This window comes from Nerophis ophidion, linkage group LG11 (assembly GCF_033978795.1).
Source record: "Nerophis ophidion isolate RoL-2023_Sa linkage group LG11, RoL_Noph_v1.0, whole genome shotgun sequence".
In the NCBI taxonomy this organism is placed as follows: domain Eukaryota; kingdom Metazoa; phylum Chordata; class Actinopteri; order Syngnathiformes; family Syngnathidae; genus Nerophis; species Nerophis ophidion.
The window spans coordinates 31804751-31828477 of NC_084621.1; the positions used below are offsets into that span (position 1 = coordinate 31804751).

Below are 23727 nucleotides of genomic sequence, written 5' to 3' on the forward strand. Positions count from 1 at the left end.
TAGCCACCAAGAAAAAAACGATTTTAATATTTTAAAAGCGGAAAAAAAACAAAAACTTTTGTCTTCTTTGGTCCGTATAATAATTGTGACGCTTGGCAAAAAAAAAAAAGGTGTGGTTCCCTTTTAAATACAAACCCTGTTTCCATATGAGTTGGGAAATTGTGTTAGATGTAAATATAAACGGAATACAATGATTTGCAAATCATTTTCAACCCATATTCAGTTGAATATGCTACAAAGACAACATATTTGATGTTCAAACTGATAAGAATTTTTTTTTTTTTGCAAATAATCATTAACTTTAGAATTTGATCCCAGCAACATGTGACAAAGAAGTTGGGAAAGGTGGCAATGAATACTGATAACGTTGGGGAATGCTCATCAAACACTTATATGGAACATCCCACAGGTGTGCAGGCTAATTGGGAACAATTGGGTGCCATGATTGGGGTATAAAAGCAGCTTCCATGAAATGCTAAGTAATTCACAAACAAGGATGGGGCGAGGGTCACCACTTTGTAAGCACATTTTCGAACAGTTTTAGAACAACATTTCTCAACGAGCTATTGTAAGGAATTTAAGGATTTTACCATCTACGGTCCGTAAAATCATCAAAAGGTTCAGAGAATCTGGAGAAATCACTGCACATAAGCGGTGATATTACGGACCTTTGAACCCTCAGGCGGTACTGCATCAAAAACCCACATTTGTGTGTAAAGGATATCACCATATGGGCTCAAGAACACTTCATAAAACCACTGTGAGTAACTACGGTTGGTCACTACATCTGTAAGTGCAAGTCAAAATTCTACTATGCAAAGCCAAACCCATTTATCAACAACACCCTGAAATGCCGCCACCTTCGCTGGGCCCGAGCTCATCTAAGATAGGCTGATGCAAAGTGGAAAAGTGTTCTGTGGTCTGACGAGTCCACATTACAATTTATATTTGGAAACAGAGGACGTGGTGTCCTCCAGGACAAAGAGGAAAATAACCATTCAGATTGTTATAGGCGCAAAGTTCAAAAGCCAGCATCTCTGATGGTATGGAGGTGTATTAGTGCCCAAGGTCCACCCAAAAAATATACCGCTCAGGTATACGTGCTTTTATTTTGAAAGCGCAACATGGCATCATGTGACTTCCTTCAACAACTCTGAATGTGGGGACGGGACACCGGCAGAAGGTCGGTTCAGAACGTTGTTAAGAACATTGCTTGATAATAACGCCTTGCTATTTTTTTGTAATCATATTTAGAACCATGTATTTTGAGTTAAGTCATGTTAATTTTGGCACGGTGCCTTCTCCCTTATTTAATTGCTAACTCCGCCAGTGTTCCCAGGGAACGTCAAGCGAGTGGTGTAAGTGCGCTCCCGCCAGGGGGTGCGTTCTACGGCGGGGGTGCATAATTCGGCACAACACCGGCACAACAAGTAAGAAAGAGATTGGTACGTTCGAACTCAAAATCGAAAACGCCTTTACAGCCTAAATGATACATCTTTCGAACCACTGGAATGCAGACTGAGAGCTACAAGTTGCTATAAGAGATTTTCAACACATCAATATGTCACCGGAGCAGGAATCAATTGTTTACAATGATTAACTCGCGCAGGAACCGTCTACAAAGTGCAACCTCTTACAACATAAGCGTTTCATAAATTATAACTTTAATATTAGTATTATTGGTACCATGAATTGATTAACGTGGACCCCGACTTAAACAAGTTGAAAAACTTATTCGGGTGTTACCATCTAGTGGTCAATTGTACGGAATATGTACTGATATGTGCAATCTACTAATAAAAGTAACAATCAATGAATCAAAAATTACGGCCTCATTATACAAACGGTTTCATTTGAAGGAATACTACATGTATTATTTTATATGGATCATGATTTGTATAATTCTAGATTTGTTTTTATAGGGAAACCACTTTTTTTTTTTTGCCTATTGTTCACAATCCTCTTTTTAACACATAACAATCGGCCCGTTCTTGGTGGTTAGCAATGGGAGCAATCAATTCTACCACTAAGTCACCTTAAAATGCATTAAAAAACGTCACCGATACTTTATTTACATTCTGTAACCCGTATAATAACCATAAGCAACAATGGTTATTGTAAAAGCAAACACTGAGGAACTGTTTTTCTAGCGTACTAACTCATCAGCGTGCTACCGTATTAACTGTAAAAGCTAACTACGGAAAGAGATAAGCTAGCTTCTTTGTCAGTAGGAAACGCATTTGAGTTTGTAATGCACAACACAATGCGATAAGACACCAATCTGTTATGACTAAAAAACATAAACAAACATATTACAGGATCTGTTTTGTTTGTACACAGCTAGCCAGACAACGTTAGCTGTCTTTATTCCTCGTATGACATCTGGCGTGTATCATGATCAATATAAAGTATGACTCACTCGATGGAGTGGTCTGTTTGATTCAGCTGGCCAGGGATGTTTTTTCTGGTTAATTATGGGTAAGCACACCATTTATGTCAAAATAATTTGACTTCAAGTTCCACATTTTTCATCTTAGATTCACTCTCTCTTCTCACTCTCAGCTTCCATCTGCTCCAAAATCTCACTCTTCCTTCATACTGGCTTTTAATATCAGTAGTTCATCCTCCAGAATTTCAGAGTAAAGTAGATAAGATTGTGAATCTTCATTTGTCCAAAAATAATCGTCTTCGTTGCCATGAATTGATTAATGTGGACCCGACTTAAACAAGTTGAAAAACTTATTTCGGTGTTACCATTTAGTGGTCAATTGTACGGAATATGTATGTACTGGGGCAGCACAGTGGGAGAGGGGTTAGTGCATCTGCCTCACAATACGAAGGTCCTGAGTAGTCCTGAGTTCAATCCTGGGCTCGGGATCTTTCTGTGTGGAGTTTGCATGTTCTCCCCGTGACTGCGTGGGTTCCCTCAGGGTACGGGACAAAGCAAAAATGAATGGATGGATGTACTGTACTGTGCAATCTACTAATAAAACTTTCAATCAATCAATCACTCTAAAGAAAGTACACAGTGCACATACATGTAGGAATCACGTTAGATTAATAGAACAATTTGTAATAAACTGAGAAAAGTAATACAATTATGCTAATATGATTAGTAGCAAAGTAGACAGCCGTCAATGTTGTTGCTCTAATTGCGAATGGAGGCGACAACAAATACTGTAAGCTAACTAGATGGTTAGCTAACTAGAAAGCTTGTTTCAGTGCTCCAAAATAAATAGAAGATATAAACACCGAAACAAGCTCTCTAGTTAGCTAACCATCTAGCTAGCTTACTTGTTGTTGCCTCCATTTGCTCTCTGAGCCACAACGTTGACGGCTGTCCACTTTGCGGCTAGGAGGATAGATCTTTATTGTCATTGCACAAGTACAAAGAAATTTCATTTTCGGCACAGTCCCGCTAAGAGCAGATATACGTTACAGGGGGGGACAAGAGGAGACCGCCAACGGATCAGCCACTTACGGCGCTCCTTAAAAATGTGAGAAAAGGGTGACATTGGGTGAGGGGCGGGGGGTAAAAAAAATATCAGTCTAAGGCTAAACCAGACATGAGCAAACTACGGCCCGTTGAACGTTTTAATCCGGCACGCGGAACTTGTCCAAATTATTAAAAAAAACAAAAAACTCTTAGCAATGTTAAGGCTTCTGCCTACCGTATGCGTTTTCAGCGCTTAACTAACATTAAGGAGGAGCCACCCATTAAATTATATTATTAAATTACATTTCATATTTTTATCGTCGGTAAACCTCGTTCGTTTCACCACATCCCTGTAATACCGCGATTCCCCACTACATGGTGCTCACTGACCTTTTTGGCCTGTGGGATATTACTCCCTTCTTCTCTTTAGCTTTGTCCTGTGAGCCCCTCTGTAAAAATGATCTTATCAAAGCAAAGAAAAGTGGACAGTAGGTGCCGAGTATTTAATGCAGAGTGGACACCAAAATATTTTTTTTACTAAAGTCCGATCAAAGGCTGTGTCTGAGATATGTCAAGAAACTTTCGCGGTTAACAAAGAGTACAATATCAGCCGCCACTTTGCTACAGAAGATGCTAACTTTGTTTGGCTCGACCTACGTCTGTGAGCAGACATTCAGCGTAATGAACATCAACAAATCCCGTCACAGATCCAGGTTAACTGACCAGCATTTCGGAGCTAACCTGAGAATTGCCACAGCCAAACTCACTCCAGACTTTGATGCATTGGCCAAAAAGGGAGATCAACAACACTGTTCCCACTGAAACTGTGAGTTTCTCTACTGTTATTCTGTGATAATCAAATGTAAATAATTCAAGTAAATCAAATGTATACTGTGAATTTCTCTACTGTGTTTATTCTTAATCAAATTAAATTAATACATTTGAAAAAAAAACCTGCACAATGAGCCTTGGTGCCTACTCATGTTTGTAGGCCAAATCCTCTCACGTAATGGCTTTTACATGTAATTTATATTAATGTGGCCCTCATGGCAAAAAGTTTGCCCACCCCTGGGCTAGACCCTCACAGTAGGGGTCCAGACTGAGTCCAAGGAAAAAACCTCACATAGCATGGCACACATTAAACATGGTGCGTATATCACACCAACTTGCAACAGAGGGAGGGGTGGGTTTGAGGAGACACCGCTGCTGCTATATAGCGCTGCTCAGCCACCCACAGCCCCAGAGGAATTAAGCGGTGGTGAAGGCGTTGATTCGAGGGTGGGGGTTGTGTGTGCATACTGTATATACCCAATTAACTTGGTAGAGATGATGACATTTTTTTATATGGACTGAGGCCGATCTCGAAGTTCAGCCACAAGTGTTGTTGACAAAAAGGAAGTCAAAAGCGTCTATTTTTGAGGAGTCCTCGGGAGAGTTTCTTCAGAACAGCCTGTTCCTGATTGTGTCAAGGCCATTTGAGGGAGTCAAATTATAGATTAAAAAGTTGTTTTTCTTTGAGAAAACAAAATAGTGACTTATCTTCTCTGTTTGTCCATGCTGGATTTCTTCAATTCCAATTTAATTATTCCCTCTCCGCAAGCTTTTCCAAGATGAGATCCATTTTGCGATTCAACTCAGAAATCGCCCCAGTCTGTGTTCCCACAGCCCGACCCAATCCTTTCATTGCGTTGAACAGCCGTTGGGCCCCTTGAATGGCTGCCATCGTCTTCCGAATTTGTCGATACACCAGAGCAATGCCCAGCCCAATCAGCAAGTGTCCCGCGATCACAGCTCCAAATAGGCATATGTCTTCGACGTCCTCAATGGAAAGGGCTGAGAGGCACATAATCCTCCATTTATCCCAGGAGTCTCTCACGTACCCCGCAGCAATGGTTCCATCAGGGCAGCCAGGCTCCCCCAAACCTCTTTTCCTTGTCGAAAAGACTGTGTCAATTGCGTCGAGAGTCCAGCTGATCATATTCATATTTGATGTTTAGATTAGAGGACATCGCAAAGAAAGAGGCTTTAGAAAAGTTCAGACAAAGACAAGACACAGATAGCAAGCAGGGAAAGAGGGAGCGGAGAAAATTGCGACCGCCTCCACCAGAGGCAAGGCAGGAGTGTGGATAATTATATTACGAACACTGTTTTATACAAACCAGTTGTAGTGCTACAGTATTTATTGGTAGCCAGAGAGCAGGTATATTTTTGATAAGACTGATTGTAAACAGAGGTCATGTCATGGGAAGTATGTTACCCAAAGGGGCGTGGCTGAAGGATAGAGTTGCCAAATGAGAAACGTTCTTTGCATGGATGTTATAAAAAATGTACATTACATTTTCAATGATAATGTCAGTAAAATTATCTACTAAGGAAATAAAATATTATTTGGCACATTACATTGGACATGTCTCCAAAAGACATCCAAAAGAGGTCGGGATATGAGAATAAATATAAAAGTAAAAAAAAAGTGTAGAAATGCACCCAAATGTAGAAAATGTAGTCTTGTTTTTTAAAATATTCTTAGGGGTTTGCACATCATGCTGATAGAACTGTTCCTCTTTTTTTTTCTCAAAGGGTGCTTACTTTCTTGCAACTGTTAGGGCTGTATATACAAAACCCAAAACCAGTGAATTTGGCATGTGTAAATCGAAAATAAAAACAGAATACAATGACTTGCTAATCCTTTTCAACATATATTCAATTGAATACATTGCAAAGACAAAATACTTAACGTTCAAACTGGAAAACATTATTTTTTGCAAATATTAGCTCATTTGGAATTTGATGCCTGCAATATGTTTCAAAAAAGCTGGCACAAGTGGCAAAAAGACTGACATGCTCATCAAAGACTTATTTTGAACATCCCCCAGGTGAACAGGCTAATTGGGAACAGGTAGGTGCCATGATTCGGTATAAAAGCAGCTTCCATTAAATGCTCAGTCATTTACAAACAAGGATGCGGCGAGGGTCATCACTTTGTGAACAAATGCATTAGGAAATTTTCAAACAGTTTAAGAACAACAATTATCAACAAGCAATTGCAAGAAATTTAGGGATTTCACCATGTAAGGTCTGTAATATCTTCAAAAGATTAAGAGAATTTGGAGAAATCACTGCATGTAAGCGATGATATTACGGACATACGATCCCTCAAGCGGTACTGCATCAAAAAGCGACATCAGTGTATGAAGGATATCACAACATGGGCTCAGGAACACCTCAGAAAACCACTGTCAGTAACTGGAGTTTTTTGCTACATCTGTAAGTGCAAGTTAAAGCTCTACTATGCAAAGCAAAAGCCATTTATCAACAACACTCAAAAACGCCGCCGGCTTCGCTGGGCCCGAGCTTATCATACATAAAACTGATTGAAAGTGGATAACTGTTCTGTGGTCTGACGAGTCCACATTTCAAATTGTTTTTGGAAACTTTGGACGTTGTGTCCTCCAGACCAAAGAGGAAGAAAACCATCTGGACTGTTCTAGGCGCAAAGTTCAAAAGCCAGCATCTGTGATGGTATGGGGGTGTATTAGTGCCCAAGGCATGGGTAACTTACGCATCTGTGAAGGCACCATTCATGCTGAAAGGTACATACAGGTTTTGGAGCAACATATGTTGCCATCCAAGTAAAGTTTTCATGGACGCCCCTGCTTATTTCAGCAAGAGAATGCCAAGCCACGTGTTACAACAGCGTAGCTTCATAGTAAAAGAGTGTGGGTACTAGACTGGCCTGCCTGTAGTCCAAACCTGTCTCCCACTGAAAATGTGTGGCGTAATATGAAGCCTAAAATACCACAAAATACCCAGGACTTTTGAACTACTTAAGCTGTACATCAAGAATTCCACCTGAAAAGCTTCAAAAATAGGTCTCCTCAATTCCCAAACGTTTACTGAGTGTTGTTAAAAGGACAGGCCATGTAACACAGTGGTAAAAATTACGCTGTGCCAACTTTTTTGCAATGTGTTGCTGCCATTAAATTCTAAGTTAATGATTATTGGCAAAAAACAAATAGGTTTCTCAGTTCCAACTTCAAATATCTTGTCTTTTTCATTCTATTCAATTGACTATTAGTTGAAAAGGATTTGCAAATCATTGTATTCTGTTTTTATTTATGAATTACACAACATGCCAACTTCACTGGTTTTGGGTGTTTTATTTGTTCAAAGTAGATATTGTAATTTTTAAGACCGATGAAAACACTTTACAGCCAATGTGGAATGGAATTAATTGATTTCATGGTGTGTTACTGTTAGTATGGTCTATACCAGGGATGCCAAAAATGTGGCCTGCGGGCGAATGGGTATAATACAGCCCGTAAGATGGTTTGGTAAATGTAAAAATTAGTTGGACTTTTAAATGAAAGAAACTGCTGTTCCAAATATGTTCACTGGATGTCACAATAGCAATTATGTTAGGAAAGCAAATGTTGGGGCCGAGCAAGTATACCAGCCAAGAGGTACAGAGCAAAGCGGGGCTGCGGCTTCTTCCCCTCGACCTGATGTAAAATCTGCCGTTTTCCATCTTCTACTTTGAACATATTGTGCTCTGGCACCCTTATTTCCACAAAATGTCTCTGTCAAAGAAGAGGAAAGTGGACGGAGAGTGTTCCAAGAAAAAAATATTTTCCTATTTATTAACGGAAGTGAATGGGAAACCACATTTCTTTGTGATCATGTTTTCTTTGTGATGAGCATCAATAAAACAAAGCTAGACGCAAGGCTCACGCGCAAGCACTTGAATAACATTCTGAAATTGTCTGCCCCTAAAGATGTGATACCTGATATTGATGCACTTCTGTACGCTAAAAGATGCCTGGTTTCAGGAGTAAAATAAACAATCGCCAACCCCATTTAAAATGCTGCATGAGACATTGCACCTTGATGTAGTACTGTGAAAATTATTGTGTCCTATGAAAATTTTAAGAAAGTGAGCAGTCCGTTATTTACTGCAATACTGTCAGTCTTTTAAGTTCATACATTTGGTTTGTTGCACAACTTTTATTTGGTTATCAATACACAATGATACCTACAAGGCAGGGAGTAACTCAAGCCTCTTGAATAGTTTGTACCTCAGGTTGTATAGTTTGTTGAGTTAGCACAGGGTTGATATGTGTAAATAACAAATTAGGTATTTAAATACCTAGAATAATTTTTATTTTATAATTTATTTTGTATTTTGTTCAATACCAGATAGGCTGTGATTTTAAGTTTAATGGCTTTGTAGTTAGTTACACTGAGACAAATGTGAAGGTCATTGTGTTCTTCATTAGGTTTTTGCTAATGCTCCAGTTTTTCTTCTGAATTTTCAACTAACCTGAACTGTTTTGTCAAGAGGGATTATTTTTGAAATTTTCAGAATGTGCTTGTTCTATTTTGTGCCAAAGTAAAAAAAGAAACAGTCTGAATTTGACACACTTTAGTTGTATTTTTAAGTTGTTATGCCATGATTTTACCTGTCCGGATTTTCCTCCATGCGTCCTCTGAGCTAAAATGAGTTTGACACCCCTGGTCTATATTGTGTACCTAATGACCTCACTCAATTGTTTGTATTCCAACATGTGACTTCTTCCCGAAAGTGAAAAACAGTGGTGTCAAACCAAGCCAAGACGACTGTTGTGCAGCAAGCAGCGTGCAAACTATCTGAGTACCAGGAGGCCAAGATCTTCTTGCAAAAAGCAGGTACGAGCAAAAAAAGGAACTATGCAATGGGATAGAACCTTGCACTTTATCAAAAAACGATTTATTGGGTGATATTAGGATTATCTGCTGGTCGTGTTCCCATGCATGTCGATTTGGTGCTCCAGATGACAAAAGAGATGAAAACTTGGAAAAGCGTGGATATCTACAACTTCTTTGAGTATGGCTGCTTCAAGGAAATTGGTATCAGGGCTATCCCGGATAAATACGCATTTTTTTTAGCTCGGTATGGTGGCATTTCATGATTTGACTTAGCAAATAGAACCATTTTTGTTGCACGCACCGTTTTCGAGCAAGTATGTGTGTTTTTTCCCTTTACCGAAATATAACAATATATTTCAACGTTATGTATGTGCTGAAAGCTTCATTTATGATTGCTGCCTTTGGTAAAAGTTTAACTCTCTTAGGTTTTGCTCACATTTGCTTTCTTTTATCTAGACTCGCCAAGTTGGTTCTTTAAGAAACATTCATAGTAAAAATGTGTTTAAAAAAATACAAATGATATCAAGAAAATACTTACATGGAAAATACTAAATGTTAAAGGCCTACTGAAATGAGATTTTCTTATTTAAACGGGGATAGCAGGTCCATTCTATGTGTCATACTTGATCATTTCGCGATATTGCCATATTTTTGCTGAAAGGATTTAGTAGAGAACATCGACGATAAAGTTCGCAACTTTTGGTCGCTAATAAAAAAGCCTTGCCTGTACCGGAAGTAGCAGACGATGTGCGCGTGACGTCACGGGTTGTAGGGCTCCTCACATCCTCACATTGTTTATAATCATAGCCACCAGCATTAAGAGCTATTCAGACCGAGAAAGTGACGATTTCCCCATTAATTTGAGCGAGGATTAAAGATTTGTGGATGAGGAAAGTTAGAGTGAAGCACTTAAAAAGAAAAAAAAGGCAACGGCTCGAGTCGGCGGCAGTGGGAGCGATTCAGATGTTGTTAGACACATTTACTAGGATAATTCTGGAAAATCCGTTATCTGCTTATTGTGTTAAGTGTTTTAGTGAGATTATAAAGTCATACCTGAAAGTCGAAGGGCTGCGGTGAACGCCAGTGTCTATGAGAGAAGCCAATGGAGGAGCCAAGATCACAGCTGGCATTTTGACAGCTGCAGGAGGAGGTCGCTTAATCCGCTGAAGTCTTCGGTAAGAGCCGACTTAATATCACAATTGGTTGACATGTGGTAGAGAAACATGGTCGCTTGACCGCTCTGTGTTAAAGCTTCACAACAAACAAAGAAACACCGGCTGTGTTTCGGTTGCTAAAGGCAGCTGCAATCCACCGCTTTCCACCAACAGCATTGTTCTTTATAGTCTCCATTATTAATTGAACAATTTGCAAAAGATTCAGCAACACAGATGTCCAAAGTACTGTGTAATTATGCGATGAAAGGAGATGACTTTTAGCCGTGAGTGGTGCTGGGCTGAAATGTCCGCTCCAACCAATAACGTCACTAGCACGCGTCGTTTTAAGCGTCATCATTCCGCGACGTTTTCAACAGGATACCTCGCGGGAGATTTAAAATTGCAATTTAGTAAACTAAACCGGCCGTATTGGCATGTGTTGCAATGTTAAGATTTCATCATTGATATATAAACTATCAGACTGCGTGGTCGGTAGTAGTGGGTTTCAGTAGGCCTTTAAATGGAGTGATCACTGCAAACTCATGCATTTTATGACTCTGCTCCCTTGGACTGGAATGTGTGTTACTTTTGTTGTCGTGTTTTGTAAAATCTTGCCCTCTTTCACTCCTTTTTTATTAAACGCTCGAGGAACCCGAAGAAATGTTTATCCTTTTTGCGATTTGATTGGTTCGTACAGCTGAAAACAACACAATAATAGGGCAGTTTTTTGTTTTTTTAAAAAGTCCAAATGGTGCTTATTACCCATGAAAAACTGATCCTGGCTTAACCACCATGCATATTCAATGTGCTAGATGTAAGCCGAATGTGACGTCATATGCAATCCAGCAATACTGTACATTAGGCAACATGTTTGGTGTCGAGTTAAGAAGTGTCACTATATGTTACAAGACAAACTGCATTTATTACCCCCACTTAAGAGGTTTCTGTTTTTTAGAGTTGCTATCATTAAGAATAGCCCCTTTTCCAGCAAAATTTCAGGAACTTTTCATTTCCGGTGACTAAAGTCCCTTTGCATTTCCACCACACTTAAAGTTCAGAGTAATTTATATAAATCAAGCTGAAGACGTATGGGGTAGTGGTATAGTTCTACATTGATGCCGTGTAATTAAACTGACAATTTTACTCTTGAGTCCGAATACCCCTGAAGTCTAGGTAAATAAATTACAAAGCAATTAGATACAAACAAGCTCATTTAAAAACAAAGAAGTGAAATTTACACAAAAAAATCAGTGAAAGGTTGTTTTTGTATTTGAATTTTTGGGGATTGTCAATCTATGAAATGTAGGTCTAAGTGAGACGTACATAGAGTTTTTTTTGTATTTGTAGCCGCGTCCAGGACGGTCAGTAAGTCTCTCACTAAATAATGAGCTAAAGAGGGTCAGATGTAGGTTAATTAATTAATTAATTTTAATCACGATCACAATTTTGGCTGCTATGATTAAATGAGTGTGATGATCAGCGATATTAACATTTAAAAAGCATGCTCCGCAGCATCACAAATTAAGCATTTTTACAGCCGCACCGTAAAAAAGAGCACTAAAGTGACGCCAATACCAGAGACCATTACGTGTAGGCACAGAGCTCCATGATCAATCTGACTTTTTTTGTCTCCCTGGAGTTGCACTAGCAAGACAGGCTACTTATCATGCTAAATAGAATGAAGAGACACTTCTGTCGAGTGAAAACACTTGTGAGACACATCCCCCATTAGAATTAATGCACCGTTGCGTCTGCGCTTGCATATAAATCCAGGAAAAACAGAAATGTAATTGCGCATTGACAGACTCAACCTTGAGTAAAATCATTACACTACATAATGCTATATTTGAGTATTTTGTCATTTAATATACATATTTCTCACTTCAATCGATTAAATGTTTGATGAGCTCGCGGGGGTGTCCAATTAATCAAAAATTTTTTAATGTCTCTGAAAAAACCCTCAAGAATTGATCAATAGAGCTAAAAGCATCATGTAATAGGAAAACAAATACATTTTAATAATGTTAATGAACACAAACAAAAATATTGGTCTTTAAAATATAGATCCTTATTTTCTAGCTCTTTCAATAGACTATTTCATACAAACTACCTGATGACATCATAATCTCGACCTGTGGGAAATATTATGTTTTACCTAATATAATGCATATTCATGATTAATCATTTTGATTTCAGTATTGATAAGAATGATTATGATTGTTATTTTAGGCATATTTATGCAGTCTGAGTCAGATGAGTCTTTATGATCCTGTAATAGGATACGCAATTGATATCTGAAGTTTAATCAAAAAATCCTTATAATCTCAATGGATTTAATGTATATTTCTTCTTCTGTATGGATAGAAAATTATTATGTTACACAATACTCTATATTACCAAAGACACACATTTATATAGGCTTCACTGACGTTACTCAACATGTTTTGTTATGTCTAAATAACATCTATTTAATTGGTTTTAATGGTCCAAAAATAAATTTAACATTAATGAAACAATGTAATTAAAAACGTTCCTGTAAGTAAAATGATAGGGTTATTTTCTTACTGTACAAATAACTACAAAAATATGACATGGTGTTAACTTTACAAACAAATTCAGCTTTAACAAAACTAGTAAATATTCAAATTTACTTTTCAACCTGCATGTGAAAATAGGACATGTTTAGGGAAAACTAGGGATGCACCAAAATGAAAATTTGTAGCCGAAGCCGAATAAAATTTAAACGCTTGGCCGAAGGCCGAATACCGAATAATGAATGCAGTTTTTCACAATTTTTTTCATATTGCATAAATAGCCCAGAATACATTTTTAGACATGTTTTTCAAATAAAGTAAATTTGTATTGAGTATTGACATTTTTTTAATATTCCAGTAGCATTTGATTTTCAAAAAAAGCACAAAGTTTTTCATTTATATTAGGCCTTCAAACAAAACATGCAGAAGGCTCAAATAAATCTCAATTAAGTGTGTGCTTGTAACGTCATACACTTATACAGGTAGCCTACACAACAGGCTAATAATGTCAACAGAAGGCTGAAGTAAATCTCAATGAGTGTGTGCTTGTAACCTCATACACTTATACAGGTACACAACATATCTCAGGCCAGAACAGATTTGTCAATAACAGTATTTCAGCTTCAGAATAAAAATAAGGAAACTAACTATTTATAAAACAATTTTAATTTGTCTTAGATGTCAGACAAAAACATCAACAACTGTCCCTTTATGTCAAGCCCCCCAAAAAAGGTTAAGAAATCTGGCCCATGATTGAACCTATGCTGACCCCTGCTGTAGACATTCCAACAAAAACATGCATTAAAGTGCATTGAAAAAACCTAAGTGCAAATAACAAATGAACTATTGTCCTTTTGGCATAAGTCTACTTAGCATATTCCTTCAAGAACAGTGGCAGGTTCTTCTTTATGAACAGTAGCTTCTCTGCTTTGTCACATGTCAGTCTGTTCCTCTTCTCATCAAGGACATTGGATGCAGCACTAAACAGCCTCTCACTGTCTATGCTGGCGCATGGAGCAGACAAGTACCTTGGAATGGAAACAACATTGTAGGTTCAGTTCATTATTATCAAGCAATAAAAAGAAATAATACAGAAAATAAACCAATCCCTTTCCCATCAGCTTATTGTTATAAACACAATTTCTCTTATGCACTTTATTGTAGTATTCCTATGTTGTTTTATATTTCATTAATTAAATATATATTTTGTTTTTACAAGTGTAAACCACTTTAAAAGACAAACAAAATAAAAAAAAAAACTGTAAACCATTTTATAGTTATGTTTTGAAAAGTGCTGTAAAACTGTTATTACCTGCGTGCCATCTGTGCTAAGTCAGGAAAGCGGTCTCGATTGGTCCTCCAATATGTTAGAGGATTGTCACTCCTGGGGATGAGGACTTCTGACAGGTAACAGTCCAGCTGTTAAGCAGTTGCACTCGTACTCGTCTGCCCGGAATCTGAGTCGTTTTCCTGGAGGATTTCTTCAAACATGTCAGAGAGTGAGTGTGCACGCGCTGCCTCTGTGGTGCGCATTCTTTTTCTCTCTGCGCCCTCTCTATGCGTCACTTCAGCCGCAGCCGTCTCTTTCTCGTACTCGGTATGCTTTTCTGGGTGTTTGGCTTTTAAATGATAAATTAAAGCAGTATTGCTGAAGGTCTTTGCAGAGGCACCCCCTCGAGACAGTTTGGCTGAACATTCATTGCAAACTGCAACACTTTTGTCACTTTCCGACACTTTAAAATATCTCCACACTGCTGACATTTTTCCGAATGCGCCGGGTTACAACGTCACCGCGTCACTGCACGTTGGTTGATTGCATCAGCGCGTCAAAAAATTGCGTCATTGCGTCACACACCACTATTCGGCCTTGCTTTTAACTCATTCCACCAAAGGCTGAAAGTGGCTTTTTTTGCCATATTCGGCCGAATATATTCGGTTACCGATTATTCGGTGCATCCCTAGGGAAAACATTAACATTCTGTTCTCTCGGCTTCAGTCCCACTAAAGAAATGTTATGTCGTTGATACAGTGTGGCAAATGCAAGAAACAGAACGTTGTCTCTTCAAGGTCTTTATTGTAGACTGCCAACATGAGAATAGCAACAACACAACATGCACTTTTTATGTGTTCTCCCAAAACGCAAAACCACACCCCTTCTCTGAGTGTGAGCATGGTCCTAGTGCCTGCGCCCCCCCCCCCCCCCCTCCCCCGAACACCCAGACAGCATGTTATGGGGAATACATAACAGGGGGCCTCACCCGCCTGCCGCAACAGGTAAAATGTCTATCCCGCGGTGGAGCGGGAGTACCCTGTGGGGAAAAAACAATATCAGGGCCCTGTGGAGGCAAAGGACATTCAACTCTAATAGATTTCGGAGGGCGACCTCGTCTGCCCGGAATCTGAGTCGTTTTCCTGGAGGGACTTGGCCCCGCAGCACTTCATCACTTGCGATACAATGCGCCGGTTTAATCCTGTCCAAAGAAACGCATTCCCTACGCCTGCCCATATCTAGCACATATCTAGCGTTCTAGAACCCTAAATGGGCCATCGTAAAGGGGTTGGAGGTGGCGAACGGTGGCTGTCGTGACGGACAAAAACAAAACGGGCATTTTTAAGCTCTGATGGCACAAATGATTTTGGGAAACAGTGGTGGACTGGGCCAGGAGCCAAGGACTCCCTCGGCCAAAAGGGAAACAATCGCGGGGCACCACCCTCAGGTAAAAATTCACCCGGAACACGGAGTGGTTGACAAAACACCAATTCAGCGGGGGCCGCAGCCAGATCCTCTTTAGGGGCCGAGCGCAACCCGAGCATAACCCAAGGCAAACGGTTAACCCAATTGCTATCCACGAGCGCCGCACGCAGAGCCGCCTTAAGCGACCGGTGAAAACGTTCACATAAGCCGTTAGCTTGGGGATGGTAGGCTGTCGTACGGTGTACCTGCACTCCCAATGACTGCGCCAACGCTGACCAAAGCTCTGACACGAACTGGGATCCCCTGTCCAAGGTGATATTGGACGGCGTGCCAAAACGCGCAACCCAGGCCGACAGAAACGCACGGGCAACGTCCACAGAGGCAGTGGAGGAAAGAGGAACCGCTTCTGGCCATCTGGTAGTACGATCCACCATCATTAGCAAGTGTGTATAACCCTGCGACTTAGGGAGGGGGCCAACTAAGTCCACGTGCACGTGGTCAAACCACCTGACCGGAATCGTAAATGGTTCGAGGGCCGCTTTAGTGTGCCAATGGACCTAGGCGCGCTGACATGCCACCATGCGGCTGCCCACTGCCTAACATCCTTCCTAAGGCCAGCCCAAACAAACTTGGCATTGACCAATTTGACGGAAGCCCGAACGCCAAGGTGCGACAGGGAGTGTATCGCGTCAAAAACCTGGTGGCGCCAGTCCACCGGGACGACAGGCCGCGGGCGGCCAGTGGACACATCGCAGAGGAGGGCGGGACCGCCGTCCTGCACCACCACCACCTTGAGCTTTGAGTGCGCGGATGCCGGGTTATCGGGCTGGTCAGCGGCCATTCCCGAAAAATCGAAACCAAGCTGCACAAGGCACACGAGTACGCGCGAGAGACAGTCGGCCACAGGTTTGGCCTTACCGGCCACATGCTGAATGTCCGTAGTAATTTAGAGATGGACGACAAGTGACGCTGTTGACGGGCTGACCAAGGCTCTGTGACCTTTGATATGGCAAACGTTAGGGGTTTGTGGTCAACAAAAGCCGTGAAAGATCGACCCTCCAACAGAAAATTAAAATGGCGTGTTGCGAGATACAGTGCTAACAATTCTCCCTCAAATACGCTGTACTTCCGCTCGTTATCCCGCAGTTTACGACTGAAGATCGCAAGGGGCTGCCACACATTCGCCACCCGCTGCTCAACCACAGCACCCACGGCGACATCAGACGCATCCGTCGTCAAAGCCACGGGCGCCGTGGAAATAGGGTGGGCGAGAAGAGTAGCCCCTGCGAGCGCGGATTTAGCCCTCTGAAAAGCTTGGACCCGCTGAGGAGTCCATTCTAGGGAATCGCTAGCCTTTTTGTTATGTAGGGCACCATAAAGAGGCTGCAGGAGGTGGGCAGCGCGCGGAAGGAACCGATTATAAAAATTAATCAAGCCCAAAAACTCCTGTAGAGCTTTGACGGTGGAGGGACAGGGAAAATCCGCCACCGCCTGCACCTTCGAAGGCAAAGGAATCGCACCCGGCGACAAAATACGGTGACCTAAAAAATCAATCTTCGACAGCCCAAACTGACATTTAGAAGGATTTACGATCAGTCCGTGCTCGTCAAGCCGTTTGAACACCTGTGCTAGATGTGACTGGTGCTCCTCAGCTGAAGGACTCGCCACCAAAATGCCATCCATCTATCCATTTTCTACCGCTTATTCCCTTTGGGCTCGCGGGGGGTGCTGGCGCCTATCTCAGCTACAATCGGGCGGAAGGCGGTGTACACCCTGGACAAGTCGCCACCTCATCGCAGGGCAAATAGACAGACAACATTCACACTCACAATCAAACACTAGGGTCAATTTAGTGTTGCCAATCAACCTATCCCCAGGTGCCTGTTTTTGGAAGTGGGAGGAAGCCGGAGTACCCAGAGGGAACCCACGCATTCACGGGGAGAACATGCAAACTCCACACAGAAAGATCCCGAGCCTGGATTTGAACCCAGGACTGCAGGAACTTCGTATTGTGAGGCAGACGCACTAACCCCTCTGCCACCGTGAAGCCCGCCACCAAAATGTCGTCAAGATAAACAAATACAAAATTGAGCCCGCGCAACACTGAGTCCATTAATCTTTGAAAGGTCTGTGCTGCCCCCTTCAGGCCAAAAGGCATACGCAGGAACTCAAAAAGCCCAAACGGGGTTATAACTGCGGTCTTGGGCACGTCCTCGGCGCGCACCGGAACCTGGTGATAACCGCGAACTAGGTCTACCTTCGAAAAAATGGCGGCACCAGCCAGGCGTGCCGAAAAGTCCTGGATGTGCGGGATAGGGTAGCGGTCGTGCTTCGTGATGTTGTTAAGGCGGCGAAAATCCCCACAAGGGCGCCAGGAACCGTCTGACTTAGGCACCATGTACAAGGGCGAAGCCCACGGGCTATTAGAACGCCTAACGATGCCTAAACGCTCCATAGTAGCAAACTCCTCTTTAGCAATGGTCGATTTAAGACGGACAGCAAAAACTGGCGGGCCCACCGTGGGAATAAAATGTTCAACGCTGTGTTTAGTGTCCGCGGTGGAGAAAGCGGGAGTGGTTAACGACGGAAAATCCGCCAGCAAACGCTGAAAAACGTCACCAGACACCGAATAATTAGGTGCGTGAACGGTCCAAGTCCCCCTGCCTTACATGTAAAAGTTGAAAAAGACACAGCATCAATCAATCGGCGGTTAGCAACATTAAAAAGCAGTCCATTAGCACACAGAAAATCCGCGCCAATAATGGGGACCGTGATGGCGGCGATAATAAAATTCCACTAGAAATTACGTCCATTGAAGCAAACAGTCACCAACCTGGAGCCGAAAGTGTCGATTGATGAGCCGTTGGCGGCACTCAGCAGCGGCCCGCAGCCACCTTTCGCCTTGTCCGCGTTCGTGGCAGGTAGCAGGCTGACTTGCGAACCGGAGTCCACCAGGGAACGTCTCCTTGATGACGAGTCAGCGATGAAAAGCCGCTTGCCTGTTTCGCCGGCGCCCACAGCCGCTACTGAACGCCGGCGTTGGGGTTTCCCGGGGCCGTGAAGGAGCAAGGAGGGACACACCGTCGGGCTTTGGCGCCAAAACGTTGATGGAAGACGCACTGGCCTGTTTCAGAACTTTTCCGGGTAGTGACTCCCGCCACTACCGCTGGATCGGCGTCCTCCGCCGTCTGCAGCGGGGGCGCTTCTACGCTCTGCACGGCAAACCGTCTGGAAGCCACCAGCACCCGGTCAGCTTCTTCAGCCAAGCCCCGGTAATCGCGGGAGGCCAGCGAAGTGGAGTTAGCTAGCGCTGCATGGGCTGCAGGTGGAAGCCGCCGCAAGAAAAGGAAAAGGTGCGGGAAAATGAACCCGCCTTCTTCGGGTCCCCGCAGCGACAGCATACTGTCCATTAAATCCACGGCAGTGCCATCGCCCAAACCCGGCAGGGAAAGAAGTCTATCCGCCCTCTCAGCGTCAGTCAGAGTGAATCTTCGAAGCAGGAGATTCTTGAGGGCGGGGTACTTGCCGCTCTGTGAAGGGTCTCGCAACAGCTGCATAGCGCGGCGAGTAGTCTCCTTGTCGAGGGCTGTCACCACCAGGTGATACAGGGAGTCGTCGCCGTCAATTCCCCGCAGGTTGAAAAGTGACTCGATGTGCTGAAACCATGATGCTGGGTCGCTCTGCTAGAACTCTGGAAGTTTGCAGTTTGCTGGAGTCGCAGGTTGCTGGAGCTGGGGAGACATGGCCGATGAAGACACCTCTTCTGCGTGAAACCGAACGTTGTCTCTTCAAGGTCTTTATTGTAGACTTGCCAACATGATAATAGCAACAACACACACTTTTTATGTGTTCTCCCAAAACGCAAAACCACACCCCTTCTCTGAGTGTAAGCATGGTCCTAGTGCCCGCCACACAAGCATGTAATAAACAAAATGGTGATTATTTGATGTGATCCACCTTAGTTCCACTTGTTTACTGCCTCCTATAATTCAGCACATATACTTCAAACATAGAGTTCTTTGTTTCTGCATCCAGTGGTCAGATCCACTGCAACTGTTATTAATCCTCATATATCTTCGTCAGCTTTTTGGATTATTTATTTGGACGTGTATCTTACATTTCAAACCATAAGACTGTCAGCTATTCTTTCACAGACTGTGTTGTTTTGATATATGTATTTGTAAATATGGTCCAATGAGTCCATTCACGGGGCTTCACGGTGGAAGAGGGGTTAGTACGTCTGCCTCACAATACGAAGGTCCTGCAGTCCTGGGTTCAATTCCAGGCTCGGGATCTTTCTGTGTGGAGTTTGCTTGTCCTCCCCGTGAATGCGTGGGTTCCCTACGGGTACTCCGCCTTCCTCCCACATCCAAAGACATGCACCTGGGGATAGGTTGATTGGCAACACTAGTGTGTGAATGTGAGTGTGAATGTTGTCTGTCTATCTGTGTTGGCCCTGCGATGAGGTGGCGACTTGTCCAGGGTGTACCCTGCCTTCCCAATAATATGAATTAGCCTACCATTCCAAGTGGGTTAAAAAGGGCAGTTGAAAGTTCCCCCTTTAGCCTATGTCAACATTTTTTGGTTGTTATCCATCCATCCCCTCCATCCATTTTCTACCGCTTATTCCCTTTGGCGTCGCGGGGAGCGCTGGTGCCTATCTCAGCTACAATCGGGCGCCAGGCAAGAAGGAGTACACCCTGGACAAGTCGCCACCTCATCGCAGGGCCAACACAGTTATACAGACAACATTCACACTCACATTCACACTAGGGCCAATTTAGTGTGCCAATCAACCTATCCCCAGGTGCATGTCTTTGGAAGTGGGAGGAAGCCGGAGTACCCGGAGGGATGCGCAGTCACGGGGTGGACATGCAAACTCCACACAGAAAGATCCCGAGCCCGCAGTTGAATCCGATGAAGAAGAAATATGTATCTATTAATGGAACTATATAAAAATGTAATCGCGGTATTATTGAATGTGCTTTCAAATACTTATACACACACTCGATAAAATCTTGTGACCAACTTTTTTTTAGATAACGAAAACAAATACAGTATACACTGTTAGAAAATACAGTATTTTGCACATTTTGTGTTTTTTATTCTTCACCGATAGTGTTTTAATCTTATGTTTTATGTGTTTTATTGGCAAAGCTTTAATTGTTTTAAATATTGGTTTATACTGCTGCACTTTAAGACCTATTCAGATGAAAAGTGCGTAACAATTAAAATCCACTATAATTATTTTTGTACTGTAAGCGTTCCTTGAACGCAGCGTAAAAAAACATCTCCGTGTTGTATTCTTCTAAGAGAGCACAGCCTTTATTTCAATGTACACAACTAAACATCTTCAGACATGTAAAATTTCCGCAACAACCCGCGTTTTTAAACATTCAATTTTGCATGAAAAATATCACTTCCGTTGTTTCTTAAATAAAATATCAATAAAAATACGATCCTAACTACATTTCTTGAACGCTTACCTCCGCCGCAGGTACTTGCTGTTCCACTTACCTAAACACTGCACAGAGTTGCAGGACAGGGAGACGATCCGGATCTAACCATCTCACTAGCTTACTTGTTATTGCCTCCGTTTTCTCTTTGAGCCGCAACATTGACCAATGTCCACTTGGCTGTGAGTTATATGTAGATGATTACAATCTGAACACTTAGTCCTGAAGCAGTTGTAGTTCTAGACTATTTACTAGTAGCCAGCGAGAAGGTATATTTTTAACCTGACAGATTCTAAACAGAGGTCACAACAACAGATGTATATTACCCGAGGGGGCGTGGCCACAGTATATAGTGGACAGATGAGAAACGTTTTCTGAAATCTTTGCATGCATGTTACAAAATTTTAAGTTTCCTTTTCAATGATTATAATGTTAGTCAATTATATCCATCCATTTTCTACTGCTTGTCCCTTTTTTGGGGGGGTCGCGGCCGGTGCTGGAACCTATCTCAGCTGCATTCTGGAGAAGTCGCCACCTCATCACAGGGCCAACATGGATAGACAGACAACATTCACATATTTGTTGTTCAAACTAATAAACATTTTTTTGGCAAATAATCATTAACTTTAGAATTTGATGCCAGCAACACGAGACAAAGAAGTTGGGAAAGGTGAAAATCAGGGGCGTCACTAGGCCTATTTTAGGGGGGCTCAAGCACCCCCTAAAATATTCAGCGTTTTATTTTTATTTATTTTCTTTTTTTTTTTACAAATACATGCCGAAATATTCATTTTAAAGTGGCCCGAATAAGAGTTTAAAATAAATAATGATATAACCTGTCATTATTCACTCAGTTTCCCCTCACTTCATAGCGTAAGGAGCGCTACTGCCTACTGGCGCTGACGAGACGAGACGCGCGGCCGCCATCTTGGAGTGGTGACCCACTCCACTCAGTGCAATTCTTTTGGCAGGAGCAATGAACTGTCAGCGCATTTTATCTCACTGAATACCACTGATTTTCACACTTTTTTTTTGTCATACGTGTAACTATGATAAAGGACACACGTTTTGGCGTGTTCATAGTTCGCTTAACAGTAATAGAATATTCTTATATGCTATAAGTGACCAGACGTCCAAGATCAAAACTGGGATTAATAATCCCAGAGAAGGGGGAAAAAAACGGTCAGCTATTTTTAAATTGCAGAAACAATATGATTAGGTTATATATACATGTGTATATCCTACGTAAACAATGTATGAATATATTAGATATCTATATATTTTATGGACCAATAGACTGTATCTTTGTTGCTCCAACAGCAGAGAGTTTATTCTGTTTTGACACTTTGTATTGATATTTTCTATTACATTCTTCCTGTAAACGATCATGTTTACAGTGATTGTTTTGTATGTATTTTTCATGTATGTTGCTTTGGATAAAAGTGTCTGCCAAATACTTAAACATATATATATATATATATATAAAACACCTGAATGTCTTTATAATCTGCTAAAACCACCAATCTGTTTCACTGGATTCAGAATAAAACCAAAGTCTGTCTTACCCAACAAAGTTAGTATTTGAATATTGTTACTTGAAGACTTATTCCTGGTTACAGTTATACTGTTAAGAGAGACCTCAATTTAGTATTTAGTCAGTGGTAATACTAAAAGGCCTACTGAAATGAAATTTTCTTATTTAAACGGGAATAGCAGGTCCATTCTATGTGTCATACTATATCATTTCGCGATATTGCCATATTTTTGCTGAAAGGATTTAGTAGAGAAAATCGACGATAAAGTTCACCACTTTTGGTACTTCCTGGAAAAGCCTCGCCTTTACCGGAAGTCGCAGACGTTGACGTCGCAAGTGTGGGGGCTCCACACATATTCACATTGATTTTAATGGGAGCCTCCAACAAAAACAGTGATTCGGACCGAGAAAATGACAATTTCCCGATTAATTTGAGCGAAGATGAAAGATTCGTTGTTGAGGATATTGATAGCGACGGACTAGAAAAAAAAAAAAAAAAGTTTAAAAAAAGAAACGCGATAGCATTGGGACATATTCTGATGTTTTTAAACACATTTACTAGGATAATTTTGGGAAATCCCTTATCTTTCTATTGTGTTGCTAGTGTTTTAGTGAGTTTAAGATTACCTGATAGTCGGAGTGGTTTGTCCACGGGTGTCTTGACGCCATGTCTCATGGGTGTCGACGACACAAGCTCAGCTGATATCCGGGAAGTGGCGACTTTTTAACCACAATTTTCTCACCGAAACCTGCTGGTTGACATTCGGTTGGGATCCATGTTGGCTTGACCGCGCTCTGATCCATAGTAAAGTTTCAGCTCCGGGAATTTTAAACAAGGAATCACCGTGTGTTTGTGTGGCTAAAGGCTAAAGCTTCCCAACTCCATCTTTCTACTGTGACTTCTCCAATATTAATTGAACACATTTCAAAATATTCAGCAACACAGATCTCCAAAATACTGTGTAATTATGCCGTTAAAGGAGACGACTTTTACCTGTGTGTGTGTGTAGCGCTCATACTTCCTAAAAACGCGTGACGTCCTGCGTACATGTCATCATTACACAACGTTTCCAAGACGAAACTCCCGGGAAATTTAAAATTGTAATTTAGTAAGCTAAAAAAGCCGTATTAGCATGTGTTGCAATGTTAATATTTCATCATTGATGTATAAACTATCAGACTGCGTGGTGGGTAGTAGTGGGTTTCAGTAGGTAAGCAATATATGAACGATTATGG

General features: G+C 41.7%; 1 protein-coding gene across 15 annotated transcripts in view; it reads left to right on the forward strand.

Moving 5' to 3' along the window:
• The first annotated feature begins 1134 nt into the window (after positions 1-1134).
• LOC133561923 (phosphatidylcholine translocator ABCB4-like) overlaps positions 1135-23727 on the forward strand; it is a 76637-nt gene continuing 54044 nt past the window's right edge. For 4 of the 15 annotated variants that reach the window (XM_061915602.1, XM_061915615.1, XM_061915614.1 and 1 more), the window contains exons 1-2: positions 1135-1183; positions 9016-9118. In XM_061915602.1, coding sequence (XP_061771586.1) covers positions 1158-1183; positions 9016-9118 — 129 coding nt within the window. In that variant the 5' untranslated portion in view covers positions 1135-1157. The other 11 variants (XM_061915603.1, XM_061915617.1, XM_061915605.1 and 8 more) reach the window with 10 other exon arrangements.